This window comes from Rhamphochromis sp. 'chilingali' (genome assembly GCF_963969265.1).
Source record: "Rhamphochromis sp. 'chilingali' genome assembly, chromosome: 4".
Classification (NCBI taxonomy): domain Eukaryota; kingdom Metazoa; phylum Chordata; class Actinopteri; order Cichliformes; family Cichlidae; genus Rhamphochromis; species Rhamphochromis sp. 'chilingali'.
In genome coordinates, this window is record NC_137948.1 from 38805969 (window position 1) to 38819659 (window position 13691).

General features: G+C 40.8%; 1 protein-coding gene and 1 pseudogene across 5 annotated transcripts in view; one reads left to right on the plus strand and one right to left on the minus strand.

Annotated features, from left to right (window-relative positions):
- The window catches only part of LOC308395038 (large ribosomal subunit protein uL4m-like), a 17857-nt pseudogene extending 14725 nt beyond the window's left edge, over nucleotides 1–3132 (plus strand). The window contains exons 6-7 of the transcript XR_013974794.1: nucleotides 925–998; nucleotides 2857–3132. The product of XR_013974794.1 is annotated as a large ribosomal subunit protein uL4m-like (transcript). The remainder of the gene's footprint in view (nucleotides 1–924; nucleotides 999–2856) is intronic.
- hyls1 (HYLS1 centriolar and ciliogenesis associated) lies at nucleotides 3025–13686 on the minus strand. 4 transcript variants are annotated; one of them, XM_080881475.1, is made up of 12 exons: nucleotides 13520–13685; nucleotides 12987–13140; nucleotides 12213–12332; nucleotides 12054–12127; nucleotides 11636–11838; nucleotides 10835–10890; nucleotides 8338–8507; nucleotides 7462–7507; nucleotides 7326–7380; nucleotides 6263–6344; nucleotides 6021–6047; nucleotides 3031–3257 (listed from the first exon to the last, which is right to left on the minus strand). In XM_080881475.1, exons 2-12 carry the CDS (start codon nucleotides 13084–13086, stop codon nucleotides 3138–3140), a joined length of 1053 nt encoding a protein of 350 aa, XP_080737601.1. In that variant the 5' UTR covers nucleotides 13087–13140; nucleotides 13520–13685; the 3' UTR covers nucleotides 3031–3137. The 4 variants fall into 4 exon arrangements, with proteins under 4 accessions (XP_080737603.1, XP_080737602.1, XP_080737601.1 ...); XM_080881474.1 differs by having other exon boundaries at nucleotides 3033–3257; nucleotides 12987–13124; XM_080881477.1 differs by lacking the exon at nucleotides 13520–13685 and having other exon boundaries at nucleotides 3025–3257; nucleotides 12987–13095.
- Nucleotides 13687–13691: the final 5 nt, after the last annotated feature.

The following is a 13691-nucleotide window of genomic DNA, read 5'->3' on the forward strand; positions in this document are numbered from 1 at the left end:
GGGGTTGTGGGGTCTCAGAATCAAAAGAATGACAACACCACGGAACAGAAGTTTGATACCATCATGGGGAGGCTCGCGGCTCTCCAACGGGAGATCGAGAGACCAGTGTCAGAGTGTTAAAGAATAGCTTGAAATTCGGAGCTGCTCGCATAAAGGAGAAATCAACAATATTCAACATATGGACACCACGGCGCCAGCTGCTCAGGCCCAAGGCTGGAGCCAATCAACAACTTCCTGATAACGACTGTGTGATGACTATCCTTCCCATCCCATGCAAGGCCACCTGGATTGGCTAGCAGACTGTTTATTTAGCCTGATAGGGCGAAGGACACTGTCTCAGCTGAACTATGGACACGCACACACATACACTTACACTGATAAGCACTCACACATCCCCTGTCCCCTTCCAACGCCTTCGATGCTTGTTGCCTCCTGGGAACACGAGGCGGGTCTGGGCCCGCACTGGAGAGTCGGCGCAGTGGCAGGATGGCTGCTGTGTTGCCTGGGAGAACTCCTTATCCCCTACCCAACCCTGTTACTGGTCACATGCTCTATAATGTTGTACTGTGGACATTTATGTGCTTTTCTGTGCAGAGGAGTTTTTTTGTTTCCTGTTCTCATGCTGTCCTCCTGTAGCCCAGCATGAGTAGAGGTCTCTTTTTTTCCTCTTGTACCTTTCCCACTGTAGTGTACATTTCAGTGTTTTTTTCTGTAATGCAACCGTTCTCTGACTTGTATCCCCATGTGATGTCTGTGTTGTATGTGTAAGGTCAGGGGGCGGGTTCATTCCACTGCAGGGCAACCTGCCACTGCATGTGGCGAATAAACTTTGAACTCGAAATGATCAACTTTAAAATCTGTTTGAATCTCCACCACTGGACGCCCACTGTTGCTCAGTGCTCACGTTGTTGTTGTTGCTTTCAGAGGTGAAGACTTTTCTGAAAACATCCTTCAGGCCACGGCAAACTTGAAGACAGTGAACATCATTCCAGCAATCGGTAAGTTCACACTGAGTGATTTTTGTCTCTCTTAACTCAGTTTTAGCAGATTAATTCAGTGGTTCCCAAACTTTTTTCGAAGGGCCCCCCTTTGTTTTACAGAAAAATGTTCGCGCCCCCCTCACGCGCACACACACACGCGCGCACTAACACATCCTCCAACCACACACACCCATATTTGCTCAATTGCGGTTTATTTCACACCTCAAACATTTAGTAAACAATTAAGCAAATACAAGTAATCTGCAGGTAGTAAGAAAATAAACTACTAACGCACCTACACGGGTATTTTTGAAAACGCAGCTGTTTCTTCCACACGTAAACGGCGTTTCGAATCACCGAAAACTGAGATTTTTTAAAACGAATTTTTTGCGTTTACGTGTGGACGAGGAATACAGAGTTCTTCACGCAACGTTTATGGTATGTGCCTTTTTTCACATCAGCTGTGCGCCACGTTATTGCTTACATGAGGGGAATTGCAGAATGGCAGATAGTCAGATTAACAGTATTTTGTATATCTTCAGGTTTTACACGCTTACATATAAACACGCAGTTACTGTCCCTCTATTTACAAAGGCAGAGGCATCACGGTGTAATTATTTTACATCCATCCATTCGCTTCTGCTTATCCTTTTCAGGGTCGCGGGGGGCGCTGGAGCCTATCCCAGCTGTCATAGGGCGAGAGGCGGGGTACACCCTGGACAGGTCGCCATTCTGTCGCAGGGCTAACACAGAGAGACAGACAACCATTCGCACTCACATTCACTCGCACATTCACACCTGTGGCTGTAGCTCAGGTGGCAGAGCAGGTCAGCCACTAATCAGAAGGTTGGTGGTTCGATCCCAGGCTGCCTCCTGGCTGCATGCCAAATATCCTTGGGCAAGATACTAACCCCATGTTTGCCTACTGGTGGTGGTCAGAGGGCCCGGTGGCGCCAGTGTCCGGCAGCCTCGCTTCTGTCAGTGCGCCCCAGGGCAGCTGTGGCTACAATGTAGCTTGCCATCACCAGTGTGTGAATGTGAGTGTGAATGGTTGTCTGTCTCTCTGTGTTAGCCCTGCGACAGAATGGCGACCTGTCCAGGGTGTACCCCGCTTCTCTGTGAAGCGCTTTGGGGTCCTTAGGGACTAGAAAAGCGCTATACAAATGCAGGCCATTTACCATTTTACACCTAATGGCAATTTGGATTATCCAATTAACCTATCCCCACAAGCTGCATGTCTTTGGATTATTTTACATGTAGTTTTTTTTCCTCCATCCATCCATCCATCCATCCATCTTCATCCGCTTTATCCGAGGCCGACCCGGCTGCTGCGACCCGCAGGGGCAGCAGCCTAAGCAAAGAGGCCCAGACCTCCCTCTCCCCAGCCACCTCCTCCAGCTTATCCGGGGGAATACCAAGGCGTTCCCAGGCCAGCCGAGAGATATAATCTCTCCAGCGTGTCCTGGGTCTGCCCCGGGGCCTCCTCCCGGTGGGACATGCCTGGAACACCTCACCCAGGAGGCGCCCAGGGGGCATCCTTGTCAGATGCCCGAACCACCTCAGCTGGCTCCTTTTGATGTGGAGCAGCAGCTGCTCTACTCTGAGCCCCTCCCGGATGGCCGAACTTCTCACCCTATCTCTAAGGGAGAGGCCAGCCACCCTGTAATAATATTCAACATTGCTATCAATACATTTTTCAAAAAATGCCTCTCTGTGCAAAATATTTCATGCATTGAAGTCTTTGCAGCACTGTGTCTATGGACCCCTAACATGCCAGTTTAATTAAACAGTTGTTAAAAAGCTCAGGGTTTTAAGTGTTATATGTAACAAATCTCTTCTTTAAAACTCACACAGTTTGTCATATTTTCTCTCTCAGGTCTGAATGTCCACAGCATGCTGAAACATGAAGCCATCGTCCTCACTTTGGAAAAGGTTAAGTTTCTGGCACGATGAACGTTACACGCCTCTCTACCCGTTTAAACTAACCTACTCTGACTTTCCTTAAAGAGTGACCTGTAACATATTAACTGAGTTAAGTGAGTCACATTTTCTTTGTTTTTATTTTTTGTAACAAGAAAGTCAATAATAAATAACTCCAATGATAAAAAAAAAGCAAAAGTTTAATAAAAATATGTAAAAACAACATGCAGAGTGTAATCATTTGTATGGAAGGAGACCACTGGCCAAATCATTCCTGATCTTCCAGCGAAGTGCTGACCGTTTCTTCTCTGTTGGCACGATGTAGGTGTTGGGTACGTAAACTCTCCGAGGTTTAGGCTGCAAAGACGAGGGATAAACTGTTTAACCACTAAAGCTGATCACTTTCGGATGTTCTGAGTCTCCAACTGTGATCTATGCAACAGCAGGCTCAGATATGTAAGCCACTTAAACAGTTGAGAGACGTTTTGTGTAGATTTTTGATCTCAGTTCTTTACACATCAAGTTAAAGGAAAATTTAGCTCTGTTTGGCAAGTGACCGTTGTGTTTGTTACACGTGGTCAAAGAGATTCAAATAGAAATCTTACTCTGAACACAGTGCTACCTTTATTTACCCTTTAACACTTCTCAGAACATCCACACTCTCCTATAAACAGCTGCCCATTGTGTTCTTGGAAAATATTTGCAGAATGTGTAAAGATCCAAAGATAAGATCCAACCACAGAGGGTTAAGACTTTAAAGGACGGAGATAAAACAATAAACTCTTGTTTCAGACAAAATCTGAAATAAAGAGCTGCAGGTCATTGCACTTGGGACATATTTGCATTTCTTACAAATTCGTCCATGAAATAGATGTACACTACCAGTCAAAAGGTTGAACACACCTTCTCATTTCATGTTTTTCATTTATTTTTATTTTTCCTCTGATACATTTTAACCTTCCGGTTGAGTGAACGCTGGCGCGACTTGCTGCCGCTACTCATCGCTACCTCTGTCGCTACCGGATTCCTGTCCTGTTCCTGTCTCTACGGCCCACCGGTGTCTCTGTCCGGTTCTTCCTGTCCGTGATGTGGCCTCTCAGGATCTATGCACTGTCTGTGTGGGTCTGGATCTTTATGTCATCGATCTTCCGACTTTGCACTGGGATCCATCAGTATACAGCTGATGAGCTCGTCCAAATTCCAAAAATACACCTAGACTTGGTCCCTAATGCTCAATGTAGCTCTTCTGTCTTAATTCCACCCCCTTCTCACTTCCTCTCTGTTTTTCAACTTCCGTCTTTAATTAATATTGCTGAGCTCATCCACAAATCAAAGCCTTCTACCTGCCAGCTTGATCCTATCCCCACTGTCCTTGTCAAAGCCTGTTTACCCCCTCTCCTTCCCCTCATATCTGCTATTATTCACTCTTCACTCACCACTGGAACTGTTCCTGCTTCTTTCGAAGTTGCCGCCATTACCCCAATCCTGAAAAAAACAGGTCTAGATCCCAACAACTTTAACAATTTTCGTCCTATCTCCTAGATTGGAGATAGGACTCATTCCTCTCAAAAATTCTTGAAAAAATAGTTGCTTCACAAGTCCATCTACACCTAACTGATAATAACCTTTACGAACAGTTCCAGTCTGGTTTCCGTCCTCTGCATAGCACCGAAACTGCTCTTATAAAAATAACAAACAATCTTCTTATGGCAAGCTGATTCTGGTCTCCTCTCCATCCTTATTCTCCTTGATCTGAGTGCAGCCTTTGACACCATCTCTCATCCCATTCTTCTTAGCAGATTAGCTTCTATTGGTCTCTCTCATACTCCATTAGCCTGGTTTAAATCATACCTGTCTGACCGCACTCAGTTCATTCAATGAAAATCCTTCACTTCTCAGCCTTCTCTATCTACTGGGGTGCCCCAGGGATCTGTCCTCAGGCCCCTCCTTTTCATCATTTAGCTTCTTCCACTCGGACACATTTTTCGTAAATATAACATTCGGTTCCACTGCTATGCTGATGACACCCAGCTTTACCTCTCTACCAAACCCGATTCTACTCTTCCTCCACCCTCCCTCACCCTCTGCTTAGCTGAACTCAATTCCTGGTTCTCCTCCAACTTCCTTAAACTCAACAGCAATAAATCAGAACTTCTCATGGTCGGCACTAAACGATTGCTATCCAGAATTAACGATTTCTCTCTCACTATCAATAATTCGCTGGTCCCTATCTCTCCCTCTGTGAAAAGCTTGGGTGTCATTCTTGATAGCACATTGTCCTTTAATTCACATATCAATAATGTCACACGTGCAACATATTTTCAACTCCGTAACATCAATCGCCTCCGCCCTTTCCTCACTCCTCATGCCACTGCCATTCTCGTCCATAATCTTGTTATCTCGCGAATTGATTACTGTAACTCACTATTATTTGGCCTTACACAAAAATCCATTAACAAGCTCCAACGTGTCCAGAACTCCCATATTATTACTAGGACTTTCTCTACCCACCACATCTCCCCACTCCTGAAGTAGCTACACTGGCTCCGGTTAAATTTCGCATCCATTTTAAAATAATCCTTTATACATTTAAGGCTATTCATTCTCTCTCTCCGATTTAGTACAGATGAACTTCCCATCCCGGTGCCTCAGATCTTCATCTTCTCTTTCTCTCTCTGTTCCTTCCGCTCATCTGATTACAATGGGGGCGGGGCTTTTAGTTGTTCTGCCCCTCGACTTTGGAATTTCTTACCCCCTGACCTCAGTAATAGTAGTTCATTCCCTCTTTTTAAGTCCACCCTCAAAACTCATCTGTTTAAAATTGCTTATGTTTAAACCTCTGTATGCTCTTAACTTTTATCTGTTATTCTTATTATTGTGTATATTTCCAGTTTTTGTGTTTTTATTTGTTGTACAGTATCCTTGGGTGCTTTGAAAGGCGCTATTTTTAAATAAAATGTATTATTATTATTATTATTATTTTTACCATAATTTATTTTATGGTATGGTATACCATATATTTTATGTTTTGAGAGAGATTATCCAAAGTTTGTATTCACACAACTTGTGTACAAAAAGGACAAATGAGAAATAGAAAAAAAAATCTGGAGAAATACTTACTGGTGGAGGCTGATATGTGAGCCGTTGCTGAAAAGAAAAACATACACTCATAAGTACTTCCAATAAACATTGCTGCCCAGGACAATGAAACAAAACAGGAATTTATAAGTCAGATCATTCTATTACTGAGAAAAGCGACGGTGTAATAACTTTATGTCTCATCCCACAAGTATGAAAACAAAGATGATTGAACATCTATGTGAGGAGTGCTAACACTTGCCTATTGAAGTTATATTTTCTACCTTAATCTCTGAGCGCAGTGCCCTCCTGTCCTTCTCTCCTGAAAGTTTGAACATCTCCCAGAGCTGCTTGTACTGGAAATACCTGCAGATATAAGAAAACCCAGTGAGCAAACATGTAACCATCACATCAATGTGAACCTGATGGGTGTGATTCTTCCAGACTGCTGCTGTATTAAGGAAGTACAAACAGAATGTTACAGAACTGTTATACAACATGAGGATAATCAATTAAAATTACTGTCCTTTATTTGGCATAATTACTGTCTAACTTACACTAACACAAGTTATAGGAAGTACTGAAGTGCTGTATGGAAAGCGATTCCGCTCCCTGAAGACCAACACAGAGAGACTGAGGAGGAGCTTCTTCCCGCAGGCGATACGGTCTCTCAATCACACCACCACACAGTACTGACCCACACATATGGTTCTTACACACACACTGGACTTTCTGGACTTTGGTTTTGCACAACACTGGTCACTATATTCTTCATTTCCGGTTAATACTTGTACAGCTGCTGTTATTGTGTATATATTTATTTATATTTAGATTTCTTCATACATTCTTATATAGTTCTATATTGTGTATTGTGTATTTTGTTGTACAGTTATTTTATTTTCAACTTTAATTTATATATTTATCTTTATCTTATTCTTCCCAGTTAAATTTACCCTTCATTCTAATTTGTGTTGTACAGTTATTTCATTTTTAACCTTAATTTATATTTTATTCCTTCCTAGTTAAATTTACCCTTTTTAATTTTTCATATTTATTTCCTTTCTTATTCATAGCCTTTTCCTTTTTTGTTTTCTTTAGGTCACGAGCAGTTGTCCAAGCATTTCACTACATATCGTACTGTGTATGACTGTGTACGTGACAAATAAAAATTTGAATTTTGAATTTGGAAGCATTAAGGTGCTGCACATGAGTCTTCTAATGGAAAAGAAATCATTAAGAAACCTATCAGGAGCCTCTAGAATCATAATTCCACATTATTTCAGGTGTGAGTCTCAAACAGAAGTGGCAATCCTTTTCATTTTTTAACCACTGCATTTTGTAACTTACTTGGCTACTGGGTCAGTCTTCTTCATGGTCTGTTGACTCATCACTGGCCGGATGACTGAAATGAAAATCTATGTGAGAAATTATCGAAAGTTCAGAGAAAGCAAAATCTTTATATTGTGCTTTATTGCCAGCTTACAGGACTTTGGTTTGGGCCTTATATCACCATCACTCTTAGTTCGAGTCTGCTTCCACCATAAAGAAAGACAAACAGAAGAAAAAAACAAGATATTACATCTTCAACTGTTATTAACAGAAGAAAATGTGTTAGTTTTATTAATATAATATAGCTATAGATATAATATCGCATAAAATCTCAACAACAGTCTCCTCAAGGCACTTTGTATTGTAAACTAAGACCCTACAACAGGGTAAACCCATAGAGAGAGAACAGCAACAATCAAATGACCCCTTTATGAGCAAGCACTTGGTGACAGTGGGAAGGAAAAAAAATTCCTTTTAACAGGATGAAATATCTGGCAGAACCAGGCTAAGGGAAGGGCAGCTATCCCCCCTCACCCGTTGGCAGGAGGAGCAAGATAGGACAGAAGACACACTTTGAACGCTATTAAATTTCTTAAATCTTAAGAGACTACATTACCCACCATGGTCAAAGGAGCTTGCAAAGAAAAGCGTCTGGACTTCTTTAAGTTGCCTTAACGCCCACTCACATCCTGGGCCATCTGACCTCAGGAATTCGCATGATAAAGTGGGGCCAGGTTTCACAATGAACACACCCGAAACTCTGGCGGATTGGGACCCACGCCCAGTTTCCCACCTTGGCTCAGGCGATTAGAGGATCATCAGGGGGTCCTTTTGTCCCTCTGTGGGGGGTCACTCCCACTAGGTTTATATCTGGGACTCTCCACCATTTGACATTAGAACTGAAGAAGCTTCTCGGATGAGAGGTGAAACGTCTTCAAGCAACTTAAAGAAGTCCAGACGCTTTTCTTTGCAAGCTCCTTTGACTACGATGACCTGGATGACTGAGAACCTTCACAGACATATTACCCACCATGCCTTTCATGTACAATTCAAAAGCGCTTAAAGACACTCTTTCACTCTCAGAGGTCTGAGTGTCGCTCTGATCGTCCAGGTCTTCATTGTCTGACTCAGGTGACTCCTGCTCAGGTGATGTGGCTAAATGAAGTTGAGCCAGTCTTTCTTCCAGACAGCTCGCTGTACCTGCAAACACAAATTACTAACCATCAGCAAACCCAACACTTCACTCTCAGCTACTTTAAAAGAGACATAGTTTGCTTATCTCCAACTCCATATTTGGATTCTTAGCAACTTTGAAGAGAGTAGCAAAGTCTGTGTTAATACATGTATAAATATTAAACTTTCCCTGCTAAAATTAGCAAATTTCCATATTTTTGCCACAATTCAAAATAATTATTTTTAATTTGATAGTGAGCCTTGGTTCTGCTTCAAGGTTCATCTACTCTCTGACAGAATTACATTTTAGTTCCTCTTCCTATAAGTGGCTCCAAGACAACATTCTCCTGATTGGCTGCCCTCAAAGGGTTGAAAAAACGGCCTTAAAATGAGCATTTAGATCAGTGAGAAGCTTAAGTCTCACATCGATTACTAACACACATGAACACCTCATTATTTAAAACACTCGACCTGTTTAACAGAAGTATTTATTTTGTAATAGTACATATGTATGTTAGAAAATAAGGGAAAGCATAATCAGCCCACCTTTTAAACTTTTCATATCAACACTAATTGAGAAGTCAATTTACAATTAATGTGATGTTGAAATTTAATACCTGCATTAAAAATGTACATCTTATATCAAGAAATTTAACTCTTTGAAAAATTGTTTTCATACAACATGTATTTATTTTTCTGAATATAAATTCAATAACCTTTTTTTAAATGTCCAAACTGGGATGTAATTTATTATTCAAAGCTGACCTTTTTATGGCTAAATGCCCAAAAACATGTAGCCCATTTCTGAGCCTCTGACCAAACAGCAAAAAAAAACAACCTCCTTACAGTAACAAGTATCATGACGTGCTGATTTAGAAGCTGGAAAACATTTACCCCTGTCCTGTCTGAGGTTTCCTTCCCACTCTGCACACATGTTGCCATACATCATGGTCGAGCTAATGTTCACTCTGGAGTCAATAAACTTGATGTCTTTGTTGCTCGAAGACTCGTCTGGATCTTCACACTCCGCTTTTCCTCCGACGTCTTTCTTGACATTATTGAACCCATGAAGGTCGTGCACCTCTATTTCTTGTTTTTGCTTCTCGTTCAGCCGGAACATGTCTTCAGCCTGAACAGTGCGATGCTGTTCTTTTGGTGCTTTCTTTTCAGATGCCGCATGTAGATCGCACTCCTCCTCACCTGCCTGCTTTTTCTTCTGTTCCGAATGCACTTCTGTGATGTGGATGATTTCTCTACAGCACGCCACATTATCAAAAATCTTGCTGACCTCTAACACAGACAGTTCATTGAAGTCTGGCTTATGTGTAGGTTCAATAAAGTCGCCAAAGCTGCTGAGTGACCGACTGTCCTCTTCGTCCTCTCTCATCTCAGACAGACTATCCTGATCAAACTCTGTTATGGTGTGGTCATCTCTGTACTCTGCTCCCTCCTGCCCCTCTGATTTGTAGGTCCCGTAGCCAGAGGTCATCAGACTTGGTGCGAGACTATCTGGACTGCTACTACACCTTTCTTCTTCCTCCTCCTCATCATCGTTATTTGTCTTATCCAAACTTTCCTTGCTGAAGTTGCTCTGGTTGTTCAACCCACTCTTTACCTCCTCTGAAGCCCCCTGAAGTAAATCTTCTGCATCGGTGGCTGGTTTAGAGTCAATCATTCGCTCAATCTCATCCTCTTCTTCTTCTTTCTCCTCATCTCCATCAGACCAAAATGAGGAGGAAAGGGAATTCTTGTCATCTTCACTCTCTTCGTCTGACTGAGTGCTGCACATTTTGTACATGTTGAGTTTGCACTACAACTCAGGTGTATGGAGTGTGTGATCTGAGAAGGCACAGGACTTAAGGAAGTAGCTAAGAGGATTAGCTGAAGCCTCAAAAGCTTCTTCTCACTGGAACAGCGCCCACTGCTGCTGACCAAAAGGAATTACACTGCTGCATTTACTCTTTAATGCTGCTTGTTTCAATAGTTGTTTCTTATTGTGAGACAATGAAGGCCAGGGTTCAACTATAAACATGAAACTTCGGATAAAACTTGTTGTGATCCATAAATACAAACTGGATGTCTACAGCAGTACTCAGTCAATTTATTCTTTCATTTTCTTCTTGAAATTATTTCTGCACTTCAGTTTACCTATTTTTTTTTTTATTCTAATCTAGTTATAGTAAAGCTACCTAAAAAAAATAATCCCAATTTGATTAATAGTACACAGTACAATTGTACATTACAGCTTTGTGAAAACATAAAATCGAACATTATTACTTATTATTTTAGAACAATAAACCTTAAAGCAGATGATCAGAAGATATTACAGATTTTTGTCCATTAGTTTTTGTTACCTGAGTCTTCACTGTAGACTGATTCATCACAGACAAGTGACTGTCCTTTGTGTTTCCTGAGGGGCGGGAAGCATAATTAGAGTCGAAGACCTTCTCCATTTGGCACATCTGGAACAAGTCATATCTCCACAATAAGTTGACTTGTTCCAGATGTGCCACAAATTCCCTGTTAGTGTTAGCCAATGAAGAAATGATATAAAAAGAGAAGAATATGTCAATGATTAAAAAAACAACTTAAATTTGAATACCGACCTGCGATATAAATTGGAGATCGGTGTCAGAGATGATGAAAAACACGGGTTTTATTTCATATTTATTTAAAATCTTGGGCTAAACTGTAATAAAGTTTAAAGTTTAAATAAACTGTAAAAAAAAAAAAACAGACTAATCCAGACAGTAAGCACATAGGCCCATAAACCCATAGACTCTTTCACTCGTGAGCCATTAGTGGTTACAGAGCAGAATAACATGAAAAAAACAAACAAAAATAAACAAACAAACTTGTTCTTTGGTAATCAGAACAAAATTGTATCCGGAAAGCTGTTTCCTAGAAATGCATGAAATTCTACTCTTTACGTGCTTTTTTTATTAATACAAAGAAAAATCCAGCTGCTGCTAGTTGGAAAGACAAATAAAACTAAAATTAACTAATGTGTGTGAATGGGTGGATGACTGGATATGTAAAGCGCTTTGGGGTCCTTAGGGACTAGTAAAGCGCTATATAAATACAGGCCATTTACCATTACCAAATTAACTCTGGACAAACAAATGAAAAAATTAGCACACGATTCGTAAAACTACCTCAGAACTTTTCTCTTGATGAAGTGTCTCCCCTGGGTGTCTGGGGTAGATGTGTAGCTATCTGTCAGTGGTGAGTGGATGGTATCCTCAAGATCCTGCTCCACCTGAAGCCTGCTTGGAGCACCTGGAGGGAGCTTGAGCTTCTGGGCCACCGAGTGTTGAGCGTACGAGTCATAGTCTCCGTTATAACAGTTGATGAGCGTCTGGGTGTGACATTACATGCTTTTAATTTATTGCACATGCCTGACACCATTACAATTAAGACTATGTTTGTTGTCCAATCAAAGTAGTGCTACTCATGACATGATTTTATGTGGCAACACATTAACAGCATTTGGCTCAATAGAGCAATGAATGCAAGAATAAATGAATATAATATAAAAACATATCTTGTATGTTATGAGTCATTAATGCTTACCTTTCTGGCATGGTCTGTACTGCCTGCATGTAGGAAGAATGATTCACTAGTGCCTTTAAAGCAGTGTGGACTAACTGTGGAGAAAAACAGAGCTCAAGTTAGATGTTATTAAGTGTTATAAAAGTGAAATACTCAAAATCACAAAGTGAGTGCTCTGACCCTTTTCTTTGGTATAGGCAGGGGGACTTGGCTGAGGTGTAGTTGCCTGAGATTTGGCATTCATCTCATTTGATGAGGAAAGGCCTTTCCACTCCCCTCGTCGAACCAGCTCATCCAGATCTAATCACAGAAATGACAGTTTCCCCTCAATATTTACTGATTAACATGTCTGCAATCATTTCCTGTAATGCCTGTCATTTCCACATCTATTTCTATTATTACACTCTACCAGAGTAGCTCTGCATGATTCACAGTTCAAAATAATCCTTAACTTCTGTGCAGCCCCTCAGTTCATCTATAGTGTGAAACAACTGTTTCATTTCATCTCTCTTTAGGCTAACTTTCCTCTGATTAACTGCGCCTCAGAAACTGATGGTTTGAACAACACGTGTGCCCATACTAGAGTTGTGCTCCTGACATAACCACATAAGGGAAATCCATTATCTAAGACAAGTTACACCCCCTCCCCCAAAAAACAATTACTCAACTCTTTGAAACTCCTAAAGTCTGAGCTTTTTACTCGCAGAGATTACTTACTGAGCTAATTTTTTGAAACTTTGATTATGTTTAATATATGACAGAAAATTACTGAGCTCATTATTTGAAACTTTTATGTTTAATGTGAGTATATGACAGAAAATTAAGAAAAACAAGAGATCAATTCTTAGAATTAAAAATGTAAATAATCAGTGCACAATAAATATATTAAACTGCAAAACAATATGGCAATGTGAGTTGGGAGGTTTAAGAAGGGTTGGTAGATATATGTTTAACCTTGTTTAAATTCACGCAGCCTGTGCTTTGGTATGTTTTTGTAGCCAAGGAGGGCTAACTGTTCTTGAATTTCCTCCTCTGAGAAATCCAGATTGTCCATAATATTTCCAGCTTCCAGTCACTGATATGAAAACAGTCCTACATGAAAAAAAATCTAAATCAAACACAAAGACAAAACCAGATATGCAGGATGCAAGATGTTATGTCATAAACAAAATGTTCTTTTGATACATGTAAAGCTTTTCAAACACGTTTTACGCATGGGCTTTTATCACAGTGTTGGACAATGAGACACACTTTTGGTATGATTACTAGCGCAGTTGCAATTTTAACAAACAGTCTGTAGATACTCTATAACAAATATCAAATAAACCAAGAGTAAATAAATAAGTCTAACATCTGCGTTGATTTCCTACTGTCCTAACAACAATTCAAAACTGATTTTACAACAGCTGTTAGCTAGCTTGACTAGCCGTTCCCAACCAGACATAAAGAGAAACGATGTTAACTAATTTTAACTTGTCCGTTCTCACCTTCACACAAGCCGGTTAGGTGTTAGCGTGAACCCATCCTGCTAATGTTACCGGTGTAGTTTATCGAAGTAGTAGTTGCGCTTTATTGTTTGTACAGAGTTAAACACTCAGCACCAAGACAACGGCCGTAAAGAGCTTTGAAAATGACGCCTGCTAACGTCATTGACATAAA